The sequence below is a fragment of the Magallana gigas genome, chromosome 1, assembly GCF_963853765.1.
Source record: "Magallana gigas chromosome 1, xbMagGiga1.1, whole genome shotgun sequence".
Taxonomy (NCBI): domain Eukaryota; kingdom Metazoa; phylum Mollusca; class Bivalvia; order Ostreida; family Ostreidae; genus Magallana; species Magallana gigas.
In genome coordinates, this window is record NC_088853.1 from 72110856 (window position 1) to 72138635 (window position 27780).

The 27780-nt window shown below is 34.8% G+C and overlaps 3 protein-coding genes and 1 long non-coding RNA gene across 4 annotated transcripts; 1 reads left to right on the top strand and 3 right to left on the bottom strand.

The window, feature by feature from the left end:
• Positions 1-4121: 4121 nt before the first annotated feature.
• LOC136272656 (uncharacterized) lies at positions 4122-5867 on the top strand. Its single transcript, XM_066074626.1, has 2 exons — positions 4122-4335; positions 4630-5867. Exon 2 carries the CDS (start codon positions 4907-4909, stop codon positions 5864-5866), a length of 960 nt encoding a protein of 319 aa, XP_065930698.1. The 5' UTR covers positions 4122-4335; positions 4630-4906; the 3' UTR covers position 5867.
• Positions 5868-11035: 5168 nt separating this feature from the next.
• On the bottom strand, positions 11036-27047 carry LOC136272664 (uncharacterized). Its single transcript, XM_066074650.1, has 2 exons — positions 26907-27047; positions 11036-12447 (listed from the first exon to the last, which is right to left on the bottom strand). Exon 2 carries the CDS (start codon positions 12412-12414, stop codon positions 11158-11160), a length of 1257 nt encoding a protein of 418 aa, XP_065930722.1. The 5' UTR covers positions 12415-12447; positions 26907-27047; the 3' UTR covers positions 11036-11157.
• Positions 18425-20055, bottom strand: LOC136272658 (uncharacterized). The gene is made up of 4 exons (XM_066074638.1): positions 19589-20055; positions 19172-19303; positions 18951-19078; positions 18425-18853 (listed from the first exon to the last, which is right to left on the bottom strand). Exons 1-4 carry the CDS (start codon positions 19615-19617, stop codon positions 18828-18830), a joined length of 315 nt encoding a protein of 104 aa, XP_065930710.1. The 5' UTR covers positions 19618-20055; the 3' UTR covers positions 18425-18827.
• LOC136272663 (uncharacterized) lies at positions 24033-26486 on the bottom strand. Its single transcript, XR_010710656.1, has 3 exons — positions 26413-26486; positions 25577-25639; positions 24033-25234 (listed from the first exon to the last, which is right to left on the bottom strand). It is a non-coding gene; the product is annotated as an uncharacterized lncRNA (long non-coding RNA).
• Positions 27048-27780: the final 733 nt, after the last annotated feature.

A 27780-nucleotide genomic window follows, 5' to 3' on the forward strand; every position in this document is an offset into this window, starting at 1 on the left:
TATTTAATTTATTGATCAAGTAAAATTGTTATAATGCACGTGATGAAATTCTGGTGCTTTTTTGATTGAAACATTCCACCTACCTATCGCGTATATTACACTGGAAACAATTTCGAAGGGAAAATGATTGTGAATTCTGATATTTGGGAGGATTTTTATTTTGCTATTCTCCTAATATTTTGGAGGAATTTTGTTTTGCTATTTTCCCCTTAGATATCCTGCACTAGATATTTTGTTATCATGGGTCTTTATCATCTAGTCAGTGTCAAAGTAATGGCCTGTATGGGGAGCCAGGCGGTGTTTATAAGGCCCCAGGTGTCTAAATCTCCAGGACTTTGTCTAAGATCTTCCATGTATTCATTTTAATTTTTTTATTGCATATTTTTCCAATGGTCGACTTCCACCAAGTTTTTTTTTCTCATTATGTGCAGCATGTGTTATACATAACGTTTGTCTAGTACTAAAATTGTATCAAATTTTTAAACTAGCTCTTGACCCAATTTACAATACCACTTTAAACAGAGTCACTTTGTTGCCATAGAGGAAGACATTTTATTGACTATTGTATATCAAATCAACTCTGGTGTCAAGTTCATTAGAGAGCGCATGCTTATCAAATCAACTCTGATGTCAAGTTCATTAGAGAGCGCATGCTTATCAAATGAACTCTGATGTCAAGTTCATTAGAGAGCGCATGCTTATCAAATCAACTCTGATGTCAAGTTCATTAGAGAGCTCATGCTTATCAAATCAACTCTGATGTCAAGTTCATTAGAGAGCGCATGCTTATCAAATCAACTCTGATGTCAAGTTCATTAGAGAGCGAATGCATATCAAATCAACTCTGATGTCAAGTTCATTAGAGAGCGCATGCTTATCGAATCAACTCTGATGTCAAGTTCATTAGAGAGCGCATGCTTATCAAATCAACTCTGATGTCAAGTTCCTAAGTGAGCGCAAGCTTATCAAATCAACTCTGATGTCAAGTTCATTACAGAGCGCATGCTTATCAAATCAACTCTGATGTCAAGTTCATTAGAGATCGCATGCTTATCAAATCAACTCTGATGTCAAGTTCCTAAGTGAGTGCAAGCTTATCAAATCAACTCTGATGTCAAGTTCATTAGAGAGCGCATGCTTATCAAATCAACTCTGATGTCAAGTTCATTAGAGAGCGCATGCTTATCAAATCAACTCTGATGTCAAGTTCATTAGAGAGCGCATGCATATCAAATCAACTCTGATGTCAAGTTCATTAGAGAGCGCATGCTTATCAATTCAACTCTGATGTCAAGTTCATTAGAGAGCACATGCTTAACATTGACTATTGTATATCAAATCAACTCTGATGTCAAGTTCATTAGAGAGCGCATACTTATCAAATCAACTCTGATGTCAAGTTCATTAGAGAGCGCATGCTTATCAAATCAGCTCTGATGTCAAGTTCCTAAGTGTGCGCATGCTTATCAAATCAACTCTGATGTCAAGTTCATTAGAGAGCGCATGCTTAACAAATCAACTCTGATGTCAAGTTCCTAAGTGAGCGCAAGCTTATCAAATCAACTCTGATGTCAAGTTCATTAGAGAGCGCATGCTTATCACATCAACTCTGATGTCAAGTTCATTAGAGAGCGCATGCTTATCAAATCAACTCTGATGTCAAGTTCATTAGAGAGCGCATGCTTATCAAATCAACTCTGATGTCAAGTTCCTAAGTGAGCGCAAGCTTATCAAATCAACTCTGATGTCAAGTTCATTAGAGAGCGCATGCTTATCAAATCAACTCTGATGTCAAGTTCATTAGAGAGCGCATGCTTATCAAATCAACTCTGATGTCAAGTTCATTAGAGAGCGCATGCTTATCAAATCAACTCTGATGTCAAGTTCATTAGAGAGCGCATGCTTATCACATCAACTCTGATGTCAAGTTCATTAGAGAGCGCATGCTTATCAAATCAACTCTGATGTCAAGTTCATTAGAGAGCGCATGCTTATCAAATCAACTCTGATGTCAAGTTCCTAAGTGAGCGCAAGCTTATAAAATCAACTCTGATGTCAAGTTCATTACAGAGCGCATGCTTATCAAATCAACTCTGATGTCAAGTTCATTAGAGATCGCATGCTTATCAAATCAACTCTGATGTCAAGTTCCTAAGTGAGTGCAAGCTTATCAAATCAACTCTGATGTCAAGTTCATTAGAGAGCGCATGCTTATTAAATCAACTCTGATGTCAAGTTCATTAGAGAGCGCATGCTTATCAAATCAACTCTGATGTCAAGTTCATTAGAGAGCGCATGCATATCAAATCAACTCTGATGTCAAGTTCATTAGAGAGCGCATGCTTATCAATTCAACTCTGATGTCAAGTTCATTAGAGAGCGCATGCTTAACATTGACTATTGTATATCAAATCAACTCTGATGTCAAGTTCATTAGAGAGCGCATACTTATCAAATCAACTCTGATGTCAAGTTCATTAGAGAGCGCATGCTTATCAAATCAGCTCTGATGTCAAGTTCCTAAGTGTGTGCATGCTTATCAAATCAACTCTGATGTCAAGTTCATTAGAGAGCGCATGCTTAACAAATCAACTCTGATGTCAAGTTCATTAGAGAGCGCATGCTTATCAAATCAACTCTGATGTCAAGTTCATTAGAGAGCGCATGCTTATCAAATCAACTCTGATGTCAAGTTCATTAGAGAGCGCATGCGTAACAATATCCTGTTTAACCCCCTCCCTCTTCCTTTATTGAATGTACTCCCACCCTGTCCCCTAGTCAACTTAAAGTGTGTTTGGCATATATGTGTGTTATTCAGACGTGTGTAAATGTCCGTGTGTTTGTGTGTGTGATAATAATGGATGTAGTTTGTGAAAAATTAACATGTTCAGCAAAAGTCATGTCCGCCATATTGTGTCTGTCTTCATCCATGTTTGGTAAATGGTTTATATTTATTAATAAAAGTCAATGAAAAAGACGTTTTCGTTTTGTAGTTGATTATTTTTGTGTATGGAGGTCATCGGCCTCCCTAAGCCGTCACTGTTCACTGCTGTGGCTGAGTCAGTGTACTTTGACAATGAATAACAAAATATGCATGTATCCGCTTCAAAAAATAAACACTACATATCATTTCTTTTTCATAGCACTTTTGGTAAATTTTTTTGAAAATTAATGTGAAAATTAGCGTATTGCTAGCTCGGGGCTGCATTCAAGACCGTAGCTGCACCGTAGAGCTAAGTAGTTGAATGGTAAGCTGGTCTAGCCGCTATGAAGATATTCGTGTCCTAAATATTATATGCTAGATATTCGTAGCCTAAATACTATGTTGCTAGATATTCGTAGCCTAAATATTATATGCTAGATATTCGTAGCCTAAATATTATGTGCTAGATATTCGTAGCCTAAATATTATTTGCTAGATATTCGTAGCCTTAATATTATATGCTAGATATTCGTAGCCTAAATAATATATGCTAGATATTCGTAGCCGAAATATTATGTGCTAGATATTCGTAGCCAAAATATTATATGCTAGATATTCGTAGATTAAATATTATGTGCTAGATATTCGTAGCCTAAATATTATATGCTAGATATTCGTAGCCTTAGTATTATATGCTAGATATTCGTAGCCTAAATATTATATGCTAGATATTCGTAGCCTTAATATTATATGCTAGATATTCGTAGCCTAAATATTATATGCTAGATATTCGTAGCTTAAATAGTATATGCTAGATATTCGTAGCCTTAATATTATATGCTAGATATTCGTAGCCTAAATATTATATGCTAGATATCCGTAATCTAAATATTATATGCTAGATATTCGTAGCCTAAATATTATGTGCTAGATATTCGTAGCCTAAATATTATATGCTAGATATTCGTAGCCTAAATATTTTATGCTCAGCATCAAATTCCAGATGGTTACCTTCGATACCACTTTGTCACAAACACCAAATCGGTTTACTTTGTGATCTTTTGTTCATCCTTTAGGGATTATGAATTTTAACATGTATATTCCGCTTGAAATAAACAATATACGTCGGTGTAATAAGTCTTTATGTGGTAGAACAGATTTATTATTATCTATTTCATATGTATTTATTAGTTTTTGGATTTTCTATTTTCGTTTTGTGCAGTATATTCTTAAATATTATTCATCTAAAGTTTTATTGCGCGCGTATGGTTCTTTAATTTCATTGGTTCATATTATTATCCAATAAATTTGATTCTCTATTAGTATAAGTAACCGTTTAACCTAAGTCCAATTGGGTAGTATTTCATTTTAACGACGTCGGACAATCCAGTGTATATCAGCTGCATCTTGTGGTAGGTTAATATTATATTTAGTTATATATTTCTTTACTACCATGATAGTGATTAGGGCATATTATTTTAATTGCAAGGGTTATACTTTATCGTATTTTTGCAGTTAATCTTGCCATTGTAATTTTTGAAACTTGTTTGTAAGTTCTAATATTAAATTGCTACAAAACATGTTTTACCATATAAATGAATACTGAAATAACGGTTGCATTTTTATCAACGAAATATCGAAACTAAAACATATTGAATGTACATGTAAAATTGTATTTTGTCTAATGTATTTTTCTTTGTTTATAGGTCAATGCTTTAAAACGTTTAATAAATCTGTTAAACAAAACGGCTGTCTTTTGGAATTCCTTACTGCTCGGTTACACATGGCGCTGCGAGAAAACATCTTCAAGCATTGACCACCGTAGGAATTTATTTTCCAAATATGCAGCTAAGTAAAAGAAAGAACTTTCTATTGTAACAGTGAGTAAATATCACGCTGAATGATTTCCTGTGTTAAAGTCCTTATACTTTCCGCGGAGTGAATTGTGTTCGTGAGTACTGTTAATACCATTATTTAGTCACCATGAAGAAAGCGGAATTGCAACATCGTGTTCATGAATTAGAAATCGAACTATTAGAAGCAAAACACAGATCACAATCCAAACAAGTAATTGAAAAACAAACTTTTATACCTGAAACAAGAAAATTAAAGACTTTTTGTGGCCGCCCTATGTCAAAATCTGATGTTTCTATTGATGATTGGATAGATGAAATTGAAATTGTATTCTCAGCACGAAAATATACAGATTTTCAGAAAGTGGATCTTATCTATTCACACTTAGAATGCCAAGCGAAAGAAGAAGTTAAATTCCGACCAGATATTCGGCAGGACCCGTACGCCATATTAGACTGTCTCCGTTCGGCATTTGGCAATCCGGAATCAGTTACCTCGTTACAACAGAAATTCTTTGAAAGAAATCAAGAGGATTCAGAAACAATTAGACATTATTCGTACGCATTACTGGAGTTATACCAAAACGTAGTCAGAAAGGACAGTAGTGTTTTTCCGAACAAACACCTTACTTTGTGTGAGAAATTCGCTAATGGTTTACGTGATTCGTCTTTAAGAAAAGAAGCAAAGAAACTTCTCAGAATAAAACCTACAGAATTTCACACCTTTCGAGATGAAATCATCGTATTCAGCGAAGAAGAGGAAACCGCAGACAATACAATCGCCACTTCAACTAAACCGAACACGACCAACGATCAACAGAATTTAAATACCCAGACGACCGACTCACCTACAACTGACCAGCTATTGAAAATCATTCAAGCGCAACAAAAGCAAATTGACTCTCTAACCGGCTTGATCAGAGACTGCGGGACCAGCCAGCAAACGAGGGAAAATCGCAACTATTCTCGTTCCCCACCTTTGTGTTATCAGTGCGGTAGAGTTGGCCATATTCAGAGAAATTGCCGTTCTACTAAACCCCGTGAAACAACAACCGGATCGTCGGAAAACAAATCACATGTATTAAAGTGAGTCCGGTAATAGATGATTATAAACAGGACTCGAAATTCCATAGCCGGGTTATTGGAAAGTGTCCGGTGATAAACATAAGTGTTTCTGGAATTAATCTTCCGTGCTTAGTTGATACTGGTTCTATGGTTTCCACGGTAACGGAAAGTTTCTACCGCAAATTCATTGAGCCTCTTGGTACATCGCCGATTCAGAACAGTTTTATTCAACTTAAAGCAGCCAATGGACTAGAAATTCCCTATATCGGTTATATTGAAGTTGATGTTCATTATCATGGAAATATTCTCAAACAGCGTGGTTTATTGATAGTGAAAGACTCGACTGATGATTCTACCCGGAAACGTAAGGAAGCTGTACCCGGTGTAATCGGCATGAACATAATAAGCGAATGTCGAGATATGTTAGCTTCATGTGAGATTCCTGTCGATGGAGATTTAAATGAAGTGTTTGCAGAGAATAGTGTGTTCGATAATAGATCTATTCATGGATTCGCTCGAGTGAAAGGGACTTTCTCTGTACGCATTCCAGCCAATACCGCTATTGTTGTTGAGTGTACCGGACCGCATATTGATGGTGACGTGATTGTTGATCCCTTGACCAACGGCGGGCACCTACACCGTAATTTCCGGACTGTACCTACCTGCGTTACCGTTAGCAAAGGAAAATTGTGGGCCAGAGTTGCAAACATCGGTGATGAAGATATATACCTTAAACCGCGCACGATGATTGGAACTGTGTCGAAATGTGACGTGGAGAATAAAAATTCAAGCATTGGATTTAATCGTGTCGGCAGTGTCGAAGAAGTATTTGTACAGAAATGTGAAGTGTACGAGATTTCTTCCAGTGATTATGATTTTACGTTACCAGAGGATATTTACCAGCTTGATTGTAATGAAAAAGATAAAGCATTGATAACCTCTCTTTTCCGGAAATACAGTGATGTCTTTTCCAAAAACGACGACGATATCGGATGCACAGATACAGTTCAACATCGTATTCGTCTTACTGATAATACACCAGTTTCTCAACAGTATCTTCGACTCCCTCCATCTCAGTTTGAAGAGGTAAAACAAGACATTCGGAAGCTGCTTGACAACGGTGTAATTCGCGAGAGTACAAGTCCCTTCGCATCTCCGATCGTGCTTGTTCGAAAGAAAGACAACTCTTTGCGGCTCTGTGTTGACTACCGTAAACTCAACGAGAAAACTATCAAAGACAAGTTTCCCCTGCCGAGAGTTGAAGAAACATTCGACGTGTTGCATGGATCTTCCATATTTTCCACTTTAGATCTCACTTCCGGTTACAATCAGATTGAAATTTCAGAAGAGGATATACAGAAAACTGCTTTCACTACACCCTTCGGACTTTATGAATTTACCCGCATGCCATTCGGTCTTACAAACGCTCCAGCCACATTTCAACGTTTAATGCAACATTGCTTCCGTGAAGAAGTTTTCAACACTTTACTTGTTTTCCTTGACGATATCATCGTTTTTTCCAAAACATTAAGTGAAAATGTTCAGCGTCTGGACAAAGTGTTTTCCATTCTTCGTCAACATGGACTGAAATTGAAGATGAAAAAGTGCCGATTTTTTAAGCCGTCTGTTAAATATCTTGGCCATGTCGTTAGTGAAAACGGGATAAGTACTGATGAGGACAAAATTAAGTGTATTGTTAATTGGAAGATACCAGAAAATGTGAAAGAAGTGAAGTCATTCCTTGGTTTTGCGGGATACTACCGTCGATTTATTAGACATTTTTCACAAATTGCGGAACCTCTACTAGAAATTGCCAAGAAGAATGCTAAGCATCCAAAGACAACTTTCGGTGATAAATGGACATCAGAATGTCAAAATTCATTTCAGAAGCTGAAATCTTTATTGTCATCAGCACCGTTATTAGGATACGCTGATTTTACGACTCCTTTTATTTTAGAAACGGACGCTAGTTCTCAAGGCCTTGGAGCTGTATTATCCCAAGTGCAAAATGGACGAACTGTCGTCATCGCTTACGCTAGCCGATCGTTGAGACCGAATGAAAAGTTGTCAAAGACCATGAGCAGTATGAAACTGGAACTTCTGGCTCTTAAGTGGAGTGTGACTGAAAAATTCCGTGACTATCTTCTTGGAAATAAGTTTGTCGTGTTCACAGACAACAACCCGTTGAAGTATTTGTCATCAGCAAAACTGGGAGCGTACGAACAGAAGTGGGCATCGCAGTTAGCGGACTTTGATTTTGAAATTAAATATCGTCCTGGTAAACAGAATACCAACGCTGATGTTTTATCCAGACTTGCAACTGACAGTGATGTTCTAAATCAGTGTATCGATGGAACCAACATTCCACTGGATATTAAGGCCGCTCAGTCCTCTGTCATATATATCGAGTCAACAGATGTTTCTTATTGTGACACGTTTCCTAGTTATTCAAATGATGATCTCCAGGATTTACAAACCAAAGATTCGGTTATTGGAAAATGTAAGGAATTCGTTGTATCTAAAACTGTTCCTAAACCTAGTTTCATTCGAAAGCAGAGTAAGAAAGTGCAGATTCTTTTACGACAACTTAAACATTTGGAGTTACGTGATGGTGTTATTCATAGACGAATTAGTGACCCAAAGCTTGGTGACCTAGATCAGATTGTACTTCCGGAGTGTCTCAAAGAAATAGTTCTACAAAGTTTACATGATGAGAATGGACATCAGGGAATCGAGAGAACGTTCAACATAATCCGACAAAGATGTTACTGGCCTAACATGTACAAGGATATTAAGACCTATTGTCAAAAATGTGAGAGATGTGCAATTTCAAAAACACCGCCACCAACTGTTCAAACTACTATGGGACATTTAAGTGCATCAGAACCTATGGAATGTATTGCAATAGACTTTACGGTTCTTGAGAAGTCCCAAGGATCCGAAAATGTACTTGTGTTGACGGATGTGTTTAGCAAATGGACTATTGCAGTTCCTACCAGAGACCAAACCGCACAAACTGTAGCGAAAGTGCTAGTAAGACAACTCTTTTGTTCATTTGGTGTATATAAACGTATCCACTCCGATCAAGGAAAGTGCTTTGAAGCTGAAATAATACAACACCTTTGTTCCCTTTACAACATCAAGAAGTCCAGAACTACAGCGTATCATCCTCAGGGCAACGGGCAATGCGAGCGCTTCAACAGAACGCTACACGACTTGCTTCGATCTTTACCACCAGCCAGGAAACGTAAGTGGCCCGAGTACATTAAAGAGTTAGTGTTTTCTTATAATGTCACACCAAACGCATCGACTGGTTATTCCCCCTACTACCTGATGTATGGACGACAACCAAACCTTCCGATAGATTTTCTTCTAGGCTTAAGTACCAAACCGTCAGATGAAATCAACATCGACAGATGGGTGGATCTACATTCGGAAAAGCTTTCGTTTGCTTACAACAGAGCCAGAGGGGAACTCAACAGAAACGAAATAGCAAGGAAGCAGAGACATGAAGCAGGAAGATCGGAAAAAGAACTACAGATTGGTGACAAAGTCTTTATTCGAAACAGAGGATTAAAAGGTAGAAACAAAATTCAGGACAAATGGAAAGCTGAGATTCATGTTATCGTCGACAAACCGTATAAATCCGTGTACAGTGTAAAGCCAGTGAATAGTGATTCTGTGAAAACTGTGAATCGTTTGGAATTAAAACCGGTCAATATGTGAAATGTGAATATATATTCGACTGCGGATATTTGTGATGCAAAGTTATTTGAAATTGTATATCTATTTATTTTATATGTAATTATTATATTAATTCAAGGACGAATTAACATTTTGCTGGGGGGTATGTGGTAGAACAGATTTATTATTATCTATTTCATATGTATTTATTAGTTTTTGGATTTTCTATTTTCGTTTTGTGCAGTATATTCTTAAATATTATTCATCTAAAGTTTTATTGCGCGCGTATGGTTCTTTAATTTCATTGGTTCATATTATTATCCAATAAATTTGATTCTCTATTAGTATAAGTAACCGTTTAACCTAAGTCCAATTGGGCAGTATTTCATTTTAACGACGTCGGACAATCCAGTGTATATCAGCTGCATCTTGTGGTAGGTTAATATTATATTTAGTTATATATTTCTTTACTACCATGATAGTGATTAGGGCATATTATTTTAATTGCAAGGGTTATACTTTATCGTATTATTGCAGTTAATCTTGCCATTGTAATTTTTGAAACTTGTTTGTAAGTTCTAATATTAAATTGCTACAAAACATGTTTTACCATATAAATGAATACTGAAATAACGGTTGCATTTTTATCAACGAAATATCGAAACTAAAACATATTGAATGTACATGTAAAATTGTATTTTGTCTAATGTATTTTTTTTTGTTTATAGGTCAATGCTTTAAAACGTTTAATAAATCTGTTAAACAAAACGGCTGTCTTTTGGAATTCCTTACTGCTCGGTTACATTTAGTTGAATATTTTCACTTCAAATCTGAGATCAATAGACCAAGACTGGGGGTGGGGTGAGGGGGGGGGGGGGTGGGTAGGGGGCAAAGACAGACACAGTGCCCCGTGATGTTGCAAATTTCCTATGTGTTAAGCAGTAGAGAGATGGACGTACACGTCTCATGTACTGTCATACTGCACATTGAGCCAATGTTAATTATCAATGCCTTCAAAATGTGCTTGTGCATCGTGACCGCAGCTCAGATACGATGTCTATCTTAACGTCATTCGTTCCTCAGCAACGTTCGATAACTCTAAATTATCTGCATTTTTTTATCCATACCATAGATCTGCTTTTTATATAGACAATGTTAATGGGTCTTGACGAGTTTATATTACTTTGAGACATTCTATGAACTGCTTGGCTTAGTGGCTCCACGGAGACCTACTACCTAGAGGTAAAGGGGTTCAAGCTACCGCTGCATCGATACAACCTTTTTTTCTAATTAGATCTCAACCAGCTGTACACGTTATTCATTCCATTACATTCATCGTGGCCAAAATTGCAATTTTGTATAATGCATGGACACCATAAAAAAAATTCTTTTTATTTCATTTTATTTGTAAAGTTTGAAGGGTATGTATCATTTTTAAAAATGAAAAAAAAATACTTTGAGGCTGAGGATCAAACAACTTTAAATCAGTAGTAAATAAACACGACCGTACTGTAAATATCAAAATTAAAAACAATTTATTAATATATTTCAAATAAAACAAAACAACAAAACAGACTAGAGTTCAAACAAATAACAAATCTCATGAATATTGAAATCCAGAACCGTGCACTTCTATTTGTCACATGACCCCGTGTCGTCATGGCAACAGCATAATGTCGGCTCATAGCTGTGATGAATATTCTTTGGGTTGTAAGTGATCTTCCGTCGTTTGGACGACTCACATGACGTCATATCGTTCGGAACAAGTGTGTATTTTCCCTCCTTTTCGTTCCATATGTGCAAAGGCCCGCAGAAGCCATATTTATCCGGACGGCAACTAAAACCAAAAGGTGTGAAGCACCCAAAGTACTGATATTGGCCCGACTCCATGTCGATGGCGCGAACGCCAGGCTGCTTTAAGACGTCATGCAGCCGCCATCTTTGATCCACCTGCAACCCTAGGTTGTCCGTTTTCACAATCCTCGTTCGGCGTTCTTTGTTGTGATATTTCAGAGTGCATAGGGGGTTTTCCTCTATCACTGCCTGTAGCAGGTTGGTTGGATTGAACACCGCGTCAGTATCCTTAAGGTACCTCATCATGCACCGCACTGCGTGATCTGCCACCGCATTCACCTCCGCGTCATCCGCTAGCATTGCTAATTTATATTCATACGCGATGGAGAGTTCCGAAGCTACTGCTTGTAACTCACAGTCAAAATCTTCCTTCTGAATACTATCCAACGGCCTGGTTATTCGGATTGCCTTCCTTCTACGAATAACATTATGTAATCCTCTGAGAAACCTTCGGAAATTTATGCTTCCACCGAACCGGAAGGAGTTCCGAATGCACCGCGCTTTCGAATACGTCTCACCGATGATCATTTCCATGTCTTCCTCATCTTCGTGGTCGGCTTCTCCGCAGTGTGATTTGGCGTTTACACCGAGCTCTGATAAGATCCGTTGATATTTTGTCTTTTTGCGATTAAATGTCAAAACGAGTCTCTCTTGGAACACTTCAATCACTTTAGCAACTTCCGCCTCATTGGGATAACATCGAATTCGTTTGGAAGTCTTGCCTTTGGATATTTTTTCACCGCGACACACGGACTTCAAAGCCTCTGTTGTTTCTGTATTTGACTGTTCTATTTTTGGGTCTTCGTGGTCAGACTTTTCACTGCGATGCTTGGTTTCTGTTAAAATGTTTGTTGTTTCGTTGTCTGTATTTTCCATTTTCTTTTCATCATGATCAGACCCAATGCACTGTTTAGAGCATGAGTTTATTTCCACAGCAATGTCATCTGCCGTTGTTTCATTGTCTTCATTAGTTCTACAATCACATTGAGTGTCTCCATCACACACCTGTTTCTCAGTCATTCCTATCTCGTCCATTTCTCGTCAAATTCATGAACTGGTCAGATCACTCTGTAAATTTAAGACAAGACACGTTCAGTTGTTCACACTTTTAAATTGACATACACGTGTATTTCTGTATTTAACCATCACACTCCGGAAATACTTTGATATCTTGCGGGAAAAACCCGGTCAGACAGTTTCATGAAAAGAGCTGGGTGAAAAGTTCATAAAATTATAGCTATGTATATGCAGGCAAATTATACCAGAAAAAGCCTTTAAACATCTCAAATGCACATGCTCAGTATCATATCTGAAGCTTATTATTTATTATTTGAATGATGAATTTGTTTTGTAACACAGTGTTGCATTAATTACTCTCTCTCTCTCCCTCTCATCTCGCGTTGAAAATTGCAAATAGTACATTTAAACTGTATTTACCAAATAGGGATGTGAATTAATTCCACAATCTCAACGATTTAAATACCGGAAGGACACCTCCCTGAATCGTGTTTCCTGAAAGGGAGAAGCCGGTATTAATTATATTCTTCCTGAACACGCTATGTAAATTGTACAAGAAGGAACTCACTTTATCAATTACTATTCTCTGAAAATTTAAGCCCAATATGTATTTTTTTTTATTGTGGAGTCATTTGGGTAAACATTAGACTTTTGCTTCGTTACATACGAAATTCTGCTAGGGCTAGTTAATTGAATCTGAACATCATCAACTCGTGCCCTGCAAGAAAGTGTTTCTAAACTTCAAACACTGAACGGCCCGGGTACCCTTAATAAAATCAGCCGCGATTATTTCTCTGTACTTCAAGATATTTTGCTTTGGTATACGAGATATTTAAATGTTATTAGAAAAGCATGATCTTTTCTGAGCCCGAAAAATACCATATAAAAACGTCCATTACATTTAAGCCCCTCCCCCATTGGAAATCGACCGCCAAATAAAGAGGCCGTGTGATCTTCACCATATTTTGATTTTATCAATCTCTTCAGAAGAAGAGTCCTATATTAAGATATAAAAAATATCTAAAGATTAAAGATACATATTAGGGTTTTTTCTTTACTAAATAATAAGTATATCGACGAAATAAATAGTTACACATGTATTAAGGTAACTCTGTACCTATAAAATCATGGGTTCAAAGTTAAAAACTTAACTCTTTTTTAATATATTGGACTTAAATTTCATAAAAAAAATAAATAAAAAATATATGTATCCATACTATTTAAGACGTAAGGTAATAAAAACCAAAGGCTGAAATTGTCACCTGAAAACCACACTTTTCTTGGTTTAAAAATTAAATATAAGTGGATGGATACTTGTTTGTCTATTTAAATTTTATTGCTTACTATGCCAGAAAACTAAAATTAATTAAAAAAAGGAAAAAATTGTTTACATTAGAAAAATTATAGCATTTAGATATATCACTTAGAGAAAAGTAGAAAAGAGTTATTTCCCTTTGTCATTATTGAATTATGTCGAATATAAGGATGAAAAATGTTTATTAAATATCTCCAAGTAAACAATGATTTGAGTTTTTGATGTGCACCTATGATAACATAGAAATTACAAATCTACTTGCAAGAATTTTAATGAATTCATGGTTTATGTAAAATGTATGACGTCACAGGGGGGGTGGATTTACTATAGGTCTCTGAAATTGAAGTTTCAGGGTAGATCTGATGGGGTATTCGTTGACCCCCCCCCCTCCCAGCCTTCTTAATCCGCTGTTGTTTAGGAACGAGACTAAAGGCAGCTCCCTGCACACCATGTGACCATCACTGTGACGTCACTCACAAAGTGAAAGTAACAGGATGTAAACATTGCTAAAGCAGTAAGATTTTCTCACATATATACGTGTATTTTTACACACAAACGTATAAGATTAATAATATTTTATACGGCCAACTTCAAAGTAACATAGTTGTGAATGTGATCGTTATATATTAACCATGTTAACGTATATAACCTGGAAACCCCCCCCCCCACACACACACACACCGAGCTGTTCGTTAATTAAGGCAGGTTGAAAACAAGAGTTGTTTGCTAGAAGAAACTTTATCATAAAATAAATTGAAAAATTTTGTAATTTGATGTAAATATTTGATATAAAACCTATGTTGTAGTGGCTCCCCCCCCCGAACATCCCCAGCAATCCTCCACTTCTAAAAGCACACAGTATCTTTTGCATGCATTCAATAACTTCTCATTTAATGCCTTAATTTTACACAGTGTTAATGTTGTGAAGTAATGCGGTTTATTATCGCAAATCCAACAATTGTTTACCAAACAATAAGTACAACATACGGTAATGATCAACTGCATTTAGTGTAGGTGACAATTCAGTTGCAATTTGTTTTAATAAGTTAAAATTATTTGGTAAATGTATTCTAAATGTGCCCTGAATATATTAAGTAATGCATTAACATATGCAGGGAAGGTATAAACAAAATCCCCTCAGTTTATTGTTAACAAATAGTCAGATATTACATGTACTATGTTAGTGGGAATGTGATAAATTGAATGTTAAAGGTGAACACCGCTCGTAAATAGGCACCATCACACAGATACCTGGTATATCAACCCTTTGATTTTGTTATACTCGATTGCACACCTGAAACTCGTGACTGACATGTAGTATTCCTTTCGTGGTCTTTGGATTTTTATGCATTTATTATTCTATGTGCATATTGTTTGTAAATAATGCATTGCCCAATTTATTTGATGTTAGTATTCATTTGGCTTGAAAAAAATGTGTAAAATTTGATAATTTCATCGCAACCGAATAACAAGGCGAGACAAGATGTGTGTCCACACAGGTGAGACCTCTACAGTGAAGTACTTTAAACTGTTCAGAGGTCTGCCCCTTATATAAGGGTTGTAGGGACATAGTGATGAAAGAGAAATATGGCCAACAGTGCCTTACACATATTTAACATGAATGTGGAGGGGATATACATATGCACTTCTGTATTTTAAGCATCGCCTGAGGAGGTGAGAATAAATTAATCGAATCCTTGGCTAACAAAGAGGATTAAGATGGTGCAATATTTTTGCCTAGCTATTGGTCTGAAGTGCAAAATATTTATTTAAAAGAAAATTTATTTTAAACAAGATCAAGGCCTTATGAGTCACTTGAGCATAAATGCAACCATGTTTAGGGTTCATAGAATAGAAATTTCATAATTGAATTATAATAACTGATTAATAATTATTTTCATGCAATATAATCAGCAAGAGGTAAATATATTGCTCAAAAAGATTCTCAGAGTGATGATGGATCAAACAAATTAATTATTTTGATAGTTCAAATGTAACCAAGCAGTCAAGACAAGATGTTGGTAGTGAATCTGATGAATTTATTCATATAAAGAAAAACAGCTTTGACATACAAAATACATTACCTTAAAAAATGGGGAAAAAATGTTAACAGCTTCAAACTTAAAAAAGTTTTGTTATGTTATCATTTTGGTTTTTTTTTTGGCTCTTACACAAGATAATGTACTTTTAATTTGAAAACAATCCATTAAGTTTGAATTCAGTAAAGCCTACTTGCTCATCCCTCTGGTGCACTTAGTTTGCCTGCTAGATATGCCAGGTATTACATTTTTTTTTACAGGTCAATGCATATTCCCCATAAGACCAATCGCCACTGACCCTCTCCCCCAATTTCATTTAATATCTTACACCTTCTACTCATTATTAAAGATATTGCAGTGTAAAATAATATTACTTATTAGGTTTGTTACTGACTGTTTAAAGAAATTTGTGGGGTCGGTAAAGTCCATAGAAGGCGAGGCGGGGCCGAGCCTTCTATGGACTTTACCGACCCCACAAATTTCTTTAAACAGTCAGTAACAAACCAAATAAGTGTTTTGTTTTGTCGAGGACCTAAAGTTTGATATGTAAACAAACGTTTGTGTAGAAAATCAGTTCAAATAACGTTACGTCCGCCATGTTGCGCTATAAATTTTGACGCTTGCCTTTTTAAAGAAATTTGTAAGGCAGCCACGTGACGCGTTTCATCCAATGACGTCGGGACATTCTAGTCCGAGGCAAAACAAAATATAAATATTACATCGAGAAGATTAAAATGTCTTTCATGCCGAGTTATATTATTCAAACACAACAACAGGTGGATTGATACTTTTCTGCTTTAGTCTGATTGTGATATAGGCAACTTAATGCATTGGCTGTGCAGATTATCTGATTACAAAAATAAATTGAACACGGTCAACATACACTACTAGAAATTGGCAAATCTTAATGGTGAATTAGAAACCTTATGAGTTAGATTTTGATTTAATGTAACTCCCTGCAGACTAAATTGTATAATCATTGAGCTTAATTTCAAGTAAGCTGATGGAAAAAAATATATTTAGTTGATATTTCTTAATTCTCTGTAAATTACAAATACCCGGTACATGTACTGATATACATGTATTACATACTGATACTTAATTAAATGTTCTCTTTGGGCCTCATCAGTCAGGTAAGAGAACATATTTATAACCTGATACCTTCTTGGTGCAAAATTGATTAAATAAATTTGAAATATACATTGTTCTTTTATCACAAAATTTTCTTTAAATTACTAGTATACGTATCAATATTATACCAAAAAATTTCAGAAAAAGCACCAAGAAGGTTTCGGCCCTGATAAAAAAAAAACAACTGAAAGAAAATGTTCTCGACCAATATTAGGAAAGTTTCTAATCACGGCTGCTGGTTTGGAAGCTTATCAAATATTCATAAAATTTAGCATGATTCACTGTATAAAGACTTTTACATAAACATGTATATACATATTGATATAGAAAGAATTTTTTTTTTAGAAATGTTACTAAATTTAGTACAGTGAAATGAATTGAAAAAAAAAGGAAATGGAAATGATATGTATGTACAGAAGTTGTTTTCACCATAGATTTGTGTTATGATAAATATACAGAAACATCATAAAGATAATTATGTGCATTAACTTTCCAAAGAATTTCAAAGAACTTGAAACAATAGATAAACAGGCAATACCATACGTCAATTTTATTTGTCACACAATATGCAAAAAAAAAAATAATAATAATATGGGTAAATTTGTAACTTTTTGAGTCATTATTGCAATTGTAATTACAAACAATATAAAAATATATAATTTTTGCTTATTCTAATTTTTTATGCTGTGAAAGTTATTACAAAAAGCTAAAAATAAGATCATCATAAAAATAATTGGATATATTTATATATTTACATTTGCAAATATGTTTCCTTATATGAATCTATAGAATAGCGAAAACGTTCAATTCTGTATGAACGTTTTTGTGACGTCGCAATGAGCATAGCACGCGCTTATCGCTTATCAGTTGGATTATTGTAAACATAAAATCTAGGTAATATTAATAGTTCTGAACGATTTGTCTTTCTCAAATGTAAATATATGTAATAAACAGCAATGTTAAAAAGTTCACCGGGATATGAAGTTGGTTGGTCACATGATCAAATCCTGTGAAGCCTGATGGGCTTCTAAGATTTAATCATGTACCAACCAACTTTATATCCCAGTGAACTTTTTAAATTGCTGTTTATTTCTTAAATATACCGAATGCAATGAATAAATATGAAATGATACTGAAACTTTTAGAAAACAAAGGGCCTATCAATGGTTCAGGAAAAAAAGCATGCAAAAAAAAATTGAAAGAAATAACCTTAAATCAAGTACATGTACTAGTGATATATCAAGCATTCAATTTGACCAAACAAGACAAAAGAATTTGAATAAAAGGTACTGAATGCATAATTTATTATTCGCATTTAATTGGATAAGAATGATCCATTGCAAATATTTGATTTTAACATGGAGAAAAGAACTGTGAAATCTGACAGTAAATACTAACTTCTAAAAGTCACTTACTTGTCTCATTAATATTTATAATACCTGTACATGCAAAGTACTTGGTTTAAAGTTAATATATTAAAATATAGAACCATAAATTAATTCAAACAAAAAAACAACTAGCAAAATGAACAATAACTCTAAAAAACAACAACATTTCTGAAGACTAGACTACCAAGTTTCTATTAAACACAAAGCAAAAACAATTAACAAAAGAATGACTTCAGATAGACACTGTCCTTTCAACCTTGCCAGCCTACTAAGGATTGACTTGCTGTTCTATCATCCACTTGCTATCATCCACTGCAAGAAACTTATCCTAATCCAAATCCAAACTTATGAACTAAACCAATCAGAGAATGAAGCAGAACAGGGGCCTAGGACCTCAGATGAACACTGTCCTTTCACCCTTGCCAGCCTACTACAGGACTGACTTGCTGTCCTACTATCATTCTCTGCAAGAAACTTATCCTTATGAATTTACCCACCCTGAAAACAGAAATTGATGTATTGAAAATCAAACTACAAGACTCTTCATTTTATCCCACTTCACACCCCATCTTTGTCTGCAGGATCTAGAAGAAAAAAGGAAATACATGCATATATTTTTCAAATCTATATTTCAATAGATGAAATAAAAATACAATTAAATTTCATCTAAAAATTAAATACCATTTCTTTGGTCTTCTCTTGTGAACACAATGACCTGTTTCTTGCCATTGATGGTGGTTACAATCCTCCTACCAAGCATAGAGGGAGGCACTCTCATCCATGTTGGCTGCCCCAAACCAGTTTCAACACTAGATTGAAGTATATATATATAGTAGTTAAAAAGATTATGTTTGAAAAAGCTCTCTGAAGTAGGTAAAGTACAAATGATTTTTAAAACATACCTGAATACACTTTGCTGTGGTGCAGGTTGTGTAGGAAGTGTATTGGTTGTCGGTGGAACCAGTCTCAGGGGAGGATACGGAGCCACAGATGGTCCTGGCAACGAAACTGGCACTGTGGAGTCTTGAGATGATCTAAATAGTTGAAAAAAGATATTAAAAATCATTAATATATACATAAATGAAAATACCACAAAATGTCTTTGAACAATTACAACAAAAAACCTGCTCGACTACCGGCAATACAGTAAAACATGGTTATAATGAACATGCAAAATTGCTAATCCCTGGCACTTCGCTATAAGCGTTTTTTACTGTGTATATCACATCATCTTAAGATTTGAAATTATTATTTTGGCATCATTCACACTGAAATTTTATGTTTAAAATCATTCTTGAAAGAGAAGATTGAAGCCATACCCAGAGACATTAGGAAGAAGGTTCCTCATTTCTTCCTCTGTTGGTTTTCTTAGACGGGGTTTTGGGATCCGACCAGGCTTTTTGACAGTTGGTCTAAATCTAGGCTGCAACAAATTCTTAGCATTAGAAGAAATTTTCTCTGTCTTTTTGAAATCTTTCAGAGAATTGTGTATTTGATTGCTACCCTCATTTGCTGCAATAATATGGTCTAATGCACTTGAAATATTGTCTAGTCTGTGTTTTTGAACTGATGGGTTGTTTTTAATCTGTTCAGCTATTGTGTTTAATTTCTGTTCAATGTGCTGTATCTTTAGTTCAGTACAATCACGTGTAGATGTTGAAGAATCAGTGTCCCTGCTACTTGCATATTGTTTTGACGAAAAGTCTGTATTAGCATTAGATGGATGATCTTTATGTGAATTAAGGTTGGCAAATGCATGTATTTTGTGCAAATGTTTACAAACATGACCATTTTTGTAATCCAGACAGGAGCATGAAAAAAGATGTTTACAAAGGTCGATGCAAGGAAATGTTTTACACTTGTTGAAGCAATACTTCTCACTGCATATGTCAACTAGTTTCTTTATGTCATACGTTGAATCAGATGAAGTAACTGTAAAAAAAAAGTCACTGATTTGAAAAATACAGGAATCATCAATTTCTAAACTTCTCTGATGACGATCAAAATTATTAATATTTTCACCAGAGGGCAAATTATAACTTAAACGACGAAGTCTTGTCATGAACAGATTTTTTTCAATTTGTAAGAGGGTATCAACCAAAACATCAATCCGTCTATTGCGTTTTCCTTCAAAATATATAGTTTTAAGTTGATTGTGAAAACTTTCTACAAACATATTTGTATGAACATTTCCAAATTCCCCACTTCGAAAACATTTTGCCCAAATTTCTTTTCTGCTCAGGTAAGAATTCTGAAAGTAATGTAAAAATTCTTGATTAGATTCCTGAAGTTTTCTCAACAATCCCTGGACATAAGAAGAGAATAGATTTTCAGACTGTGCTTGTAAACAAGCACATAAATAAGTATAAATTTCTGCTTGTAATTCCTCATCCTTAATAAGTTGTCGAATCTTTTTTTTCCAATTTTCATGAACATGCCAATGACAAAGAAAATGTTTAAGGTCCCCCCCAAAAACTTTCTTCGCAGCATTCCAACCTGAATTGTCGTCATCTGTCATCAGTATATTAACTTTAGTATTAGGAGATTTCATTTTGACGGAGTTCAAACAGACAGAGATTACATCCTCACTCTCTCTATTGCTAACACAAAATGCCACAGGATAACCATGCCTAAATTCATCTAAAACCAAGAGATTTATCAATTTAAAAGAATAAACATTTGTCTTGTGGGTTGAATCCATACAAAGTATAAGTGAAGCAAATTTCTTAAACATTTCAAGCTGTTGTTTAGTCATTATTGCAAGCATAAAATCTTCCTTCTGTAGACCTGTCAATGGATCGTCAATGTTCTGCTGTTTGTACACTAATACTGGATTGTAAATTTCATTTCTTAATTCATTAACTTTCAAAAAGGTTGAAGTTGCATCGTCAGAATGTCTCATTACAGATGAGTCAACAATAGTTTTCTTTAAATTGTGAATAGTTTTCCTATCCAACAAATGATAGTATTTTAATTTACTTAAGTCGTCACGTCCGTTGCGTTCACCTACATTTTCTCGTATTCTGTCAAGTATAGTGTTTATTGGTATTTTCAGGGCTAACATTGTACAAATCTCGGACTTGACAGAATCTGGTAAAGGCAAAAATTTGCTTTCTTCAAAGGACAATGAGTGTGTATGCGATTTGATATACTTTACCTGAACAGATCCATCTGACTTAACTTTAACCGACATCCTCGAAGGACACAATTTCTGAATTTTGCAAGACCCTTTGATATTTTCTTTGCGTTTTCCTAAATAACTTTTACCCTTTTTTAAGTGAATACGTTTGACCCCATCCCTGTGACACACAAGAGTATAGGACTGACTGCCATCTTTGTTTACTTTATTTTTCCGCTGCTTTACATATCTGCTGTGTATTTTAATACTCTCCTGCTCTTTAAACTGTTCAAATAAATCAATACTTTCAAAAGTTAGACTTTCAACATCTATACATGCTCCATGAAAATTTTGAAGGTGATCAACTAATGTATCCACATTATGAAACTTCAAAGCACATGTGGATATAGAACACAATATTTTTTGGCCATTTTCTTTCTCATGAGCCAACTTTTGGTGACGCATCATAGTTGCTTTGTTGTAAAAACTTCTATTGCACCTAGGGCATTTTGTCTGAGATCTTGAACTATCACCTTTGTCAACATACTGTCTACCATATGAATGTTCAGTATTTTGATTCTGTACTTTGTGGCTTTTAATATCTTCCAGCACATCTAAACTAAAAGGTTTGCAAGTTTTGGCATCAGATCTCCAATTGTAACTGCTTTTACCCGTATTATTGTCTGAAACACTGGCAGTGTTTTGTGATGACCCAGTTGGAGCTGTGTGTTCCTTTAATTCTGGATTTTCTACTACTGATTCATAATGCCCACCCCCAGCCCGTGTCCAAACCAAATGAATAATATTACCTGAGTTGTGAAAATTGTGTTCTAAAGTATTAACCACTGGATTTTGAGAATCCCCTCCTATAGTTACAAGTATGTTCAAATTTAACACTCTTGATAAAGCTAGTATGGATTCCTGCCCAGCAAATGTTCCTAATTGTCTTAAATTATTTAGATACCTGGTAGTTTCTGACAGAAACAGAACTAACAGAACGAAACAAACAGTTACCATCTCCCTGAATATGGGCCCTATACAAACCGTACTGATGCAAATATTCATCCTGTTGAATTACTTGCATTTGGTGTTCATCAACATTTTGAAGTTCTATTGTCTGAGTTTTACTTATTTCATGCAAAATGTTTTCTGTTGACTGAAGTTCCTAAGAAAATAGAAAGGAATCGAAATAAATATGATGCATCAAAAAGACCATTTGTAAACAACAAAAGAAATTTGAAACATTTGATTCACTTTTGTTCAAATAAGAAAGGTTTTTGGTGAAGATAAAATAGTGGAATTTTCTATGTAATTTTCATATCATGAATTAACAAGACATTATAAGTTAATTTAAATCATATAAATGAGAGAAAAAAAAATTATAAGGCATAATAATTATAATAAATATATACTTTATTTTTGTACTTCAAACAAAAATAGATTAGTTTGTTAATTTAAGGCAGTGACAAATATGCTATAATCCATTAGTCATACAAAAAGCCATTCAACTCTGGCAGTGATGGGAATTGAACCCATGTCTTAGACTGTCCATACACTACCTGTCCTGATGTTAGTTTGGTGCAGCAAAATATTATATTATGTTAGAAAGTTGCAAAGAATTTGGTAAGCAAAGTGTAAGCAAGACAAGGCAAGAAAAGGCAGTGACATAAAGTAAGTCTTAAACTAGTGCTTTGAACTTTATTAATGTATGCAGGGATTAATCTAGGGCATATTTTCAGCCTATATTCAGTACCCCCCCCAAAAAAAAATGAGAAGATTTCCCCTAAATCTCCTCTTTTCCCCATTTGATAAGTAAATATTCTCCCTTTACTATATAAAAAGCTCATATATTATTGTTTTTCTTTTTATTGTGCTTATAGCTACTCCAAATGGGGTTAAATATGTAAGTTATGTGAGCATTTGAATTGTGTGAGCATTTTATGTTCTGTTAAAGGTCATAAAATGTTAAAATTCAATTACAGCCAGGTGGCTTTGGCCCTCTGGTCCCCTGAACAGGACTCTGACCCCAGACTGATTTTCCCAAAATCTCCAGAGAGGGTAGTTTTCCCCAAAACCTAGATTAATCACTGGTATGACTGATTTTACACCATCAATCTATAAGTATTTTTTAAGATAAACAAAGCACTGTGAGTTCCAAGTAAAATGTGCATAAAAGTGATAAAAGGGTGCAAGGTAAATACATCTAAATATTGTTATTTCTATATATCAAGTGTTAATGTACAAAAAGAAAGCAGAAGACAATTAAGCAAGATAGAGTTATATATAATTATGGGGATCAAACCCAAATCTTCTTCTTCATAATCCTGCAATAATTTCAAACATCTTCATAAAAGTTACTATTCCAATCTTATCAAATCTTATCAGCAACATATTTGTTGTTCAATCACAAAAACATAACAAGAGTTACATGGGCCAAATTACTCACCTAAGCAATTATAAAATCAGTTTTATGGAGTCATATAAAAATATATGAACAATGTAGTAAAATAATCATGTATACGAAAGATTTCTTTATGTTAAATACTGAGTCCCTTTTGTAACAGGTTGATTTCATAGCCATATCACAAATATTGGACATTGCAGTTCTCAATAAGATCTTAAACATATCGAGAGACAAATAAGCCTTGACGGTCACCTGAGTACCATAGCCCATACACAAACTTGTCGAGGGGTCTCATATATGCATTTAATTAATTCTCAATCTGGAGTAGAAAAATTATAATATCGTAATGTTGACCACCTCCCTGCCTAAAATCTTTCAAAATGGACTATGAAATCTATCATTTTAGCAAAAAACTTCAAGATCATAATAGAGTGCATGACCTGATATTGAAAAGGTGCAAGACTCTGATAGAAAATAATTTTCTCATATTTGTTAACTTTCAAGATAGGTTTTATGTGTTTATGTTTTCACAGATAAACTAAAACAAGGTGGCTAGTAGACATGTTTTATTTAAAAAAAACAACCTCCCATCCCCCATCCCCAGGGGCAGACAGAAACTTTCCTTGTGGGCATTTACAAAAAGAAACAGCTTTAAAAGGTATAATATGTTACTCACTTTAGCTTTTGAACATTCAACCTTCACGAACACTCATACCATCTTGCATTTATACCCAAATCATTTTACATGTACTGCTTATCAGTGATGTTTGGTTATCCAATTATTACTTTACTACTAACAATTCTATTTGTTTATTTACAAAGTTCAAAAATGGTTTTTGTTTCAAATAATAAAAGTACCTGCATAACTCCTTTGATCATACAACTTCTTAATTACATTTATACATCAGAACCACCCTCCACTGGATTAGACAAGTTTTACTGTAAATGCTGCTATGGGTTAAATACATTTAATGCATGCCCAGTGTGAATTATTATTTGTTTAAAATTGAAATGTAATTATTTACAATTATGAAATAAAAAAAGTTTACTTTGACAACAACATTGCACAAATTTTGATCAAAAAAGCCCAGGTGAGCTAAGTTACATCAGTCCAAATTTGCCAGCATTTAAGTACCAAAAATATCCATTATTTTTTAAAATTCACAAACATGTAACATAACTTGGGACAGTTTATCCTCCTTTATGAACTGCTCCACAGTTTTGAAAGCATAAATTGACCCTTGTTATGTTATCAAGTATAACAAAGGTAGACATTAGATTCTTACCTTTAATGCAATTATGTACTTGGGTGAATATATGCATCAAGTACTGTAGACTTATAGACTAAAAAGTAATACATGTATTTTTTTCGACACTTACTCCCTTATTACGACTACTTACTTGTAACTGGGCATCTGTCAATAAAGGTGGCAAAAGGTTTTCCTGTAACAAATAATTAAATATTTAAGGTGTGATAAAATGACCACTGCATTTACCTCAGGCTAAGTGTTAATTTTCCTTCTAATTATTAGCTTATATTCATTTAAGGAATGAAAGGATAAATGAGTTTTCTTTTGACACCACAAACATTGAACACTGTCACAAAATTCACACTTGTTGATGTTACAGTTGCTATTCCATTAATTGGATGTAACTGTCAAGATGTAACAGGACTTTTGAAGTATAAATCACATTTACAGACATGGCATGAAGACATTTAAAAATATTAATTCATATTAATGTATAGTAGTACATGTATTAGTATACCCAGTGTCTGGACTTTACCTGAGACAGGAATGGCAGATGCAGATCTTCACCAATGCAGTGGACAGGAGTCAGGAGAGCAATCTGTTAATTATCAACCAGCAAGAGTAACAATACAGGACTTTTTTTTCACTTACAAATTGACTGCAATTTAAAAAATAGCAGGAGATAAAAGGTATTGATACTATATACAAATAACATGGATTAAGACTATATATACTAATATTTTGAAACAGGAATAAAGAAATAAAACCATAAACCATCCTTCAAGCCCCTGAGATGGCTCAATTCTCCATCCCCTATTTAATTTGCTGTTTTGGTTTGGTGGTTTTTTTTATCACACTTATGCTATGTAGGAACATTATTTTCAACCAGACACATATAAATTTTAGTAAGGTTCTGCGCTAATTCTGGCAATAGCCATTAAACCTAATAAATTTCACCTCACAAGTTTTTGTTTCATCTAAATAATGTGTGCTGTTCTAATAAGATACATGCGTGACATATAAATAATAAATAAATAATAATTAATTAATTATATAGCTCATGAAAAAGCTATAGATATACTCGTTTGTAAAATCAACAAAAGAATATAATTCAATATAGTAAATCACTGAAATAGATTTGAATTTATGTATTCTAAAATATAATTTTAATCAATCACAAAGTAATCAAACAACTAAGTTTTTTCTTCAATATTTTTTTTTGTACATGCCCATGTACCGGAGATATGGCAAAATAAATATTCCTTAGCTATAATGAAAAAATAAATCAATAGTTTCAAAGAAACAGATAAATATTTTTCTGTTTTAATAACTAATTACAATTAAATGACTTTTGATTAAAATGGAACCTACCAAGAAGAAAAAACCTTCAAGATTCATTTCAGTTCGTCTACCCGCCATGTTGAAACGAAGTGAAAGAAGAGAAGTCTGAGTGCGCATGCGCAACTGTATAGCAGGGAGCTGCCGAAAGTTGAATCTGTTGATTAGTGTAGTGTCGTGTTTTTTTTAACCCACATTAGATCCGCCACTTGAATCGATAGCGCACATGAGTTTAAATGGGAATCCCTTTAGCCTAACCGAAAATGAAACTAGAATTTCATGTTTACTCTATCCCCGGGCCATCCCCCTTCAAACACGTTAACAAGACTTATTGTAAAATAATAATTTAATTTTACATGAGATTAAGAAACTTGTATACTAATATATTATCTCTTTATGTCCAATATATTACAGGTGACTGATCAAATGTATTATACATATACCGTTCAACAGATGTAATTTGATACGTAATTTCTGAGAGAGAGAGAGAGAGAGAGAGAGAGAGAGAGAGAGAGAGAGAGACCTACCTGTTTAGATCCACACAACAATATACGTAATCTTCCTTTTAAATACAATCCGCCGGGTTGCCGAACAATACGCGTTCAATCAGCAGTAGTTCGATAACACCGGCCTAATCCTCCACACAGAGAGATCGCTGTCGCTTCTGTTGATTAACTTGGTCACATCCGGGCTACTTCTATTTTCCTCGGGAAGTTCATCAGCCGAGATTTTCCCGGTCACTTAATTCCGTTTGTTGTCGGTGTTTTTATTTTCCTCAGGGTGTTCCCCTCTCTCTGACTCATAACGCCCACATTTAAATAACTGAACGCTCCGTCTATTCATTCCATCTGTCTATCTTCTGTCTTCTTTCTTTCTATCTGCCAATCGCTCTCAGATGAATCGATATCTTGATAATATAATGCGTCCAAACAAGGGCCCCTGGGAAGCATAGGCATAAAAGTGTGTCAAGCTCTGTTATGCATAACGTGCACGTGAGTTATATATATAATTAAATCCAATGGATTACATTGTGCAGTAAGATCAGTGACCGCGTGTACACATGTAGGTCAATTTATTATTTTTTGTCACGGTCCGCCGCCCGGTGAATTGCCGTGTTTATAGATAAACGCACGCATCTGTTGCGTAATACTGATACTTATCCGTTTGTTTATTGTTCATTACAATGGGAAGATAATGTGTATGGAGATAAGATGAGAGAGAAAGAGAGAGAGAGAGAGAGAGAGAGAGAGAGAGAGAGAGAGAGAGAGAGACAGACAGACAGACAGACAGACAGACAGACAGACAGAGAGATGTTTGTTGCTTCTTAGGATCTTTTTAACATTTTGATGTCTTAAGGCATCCGATCTATATTAATTGGGACCTAATTTTTCCAACCTTGAA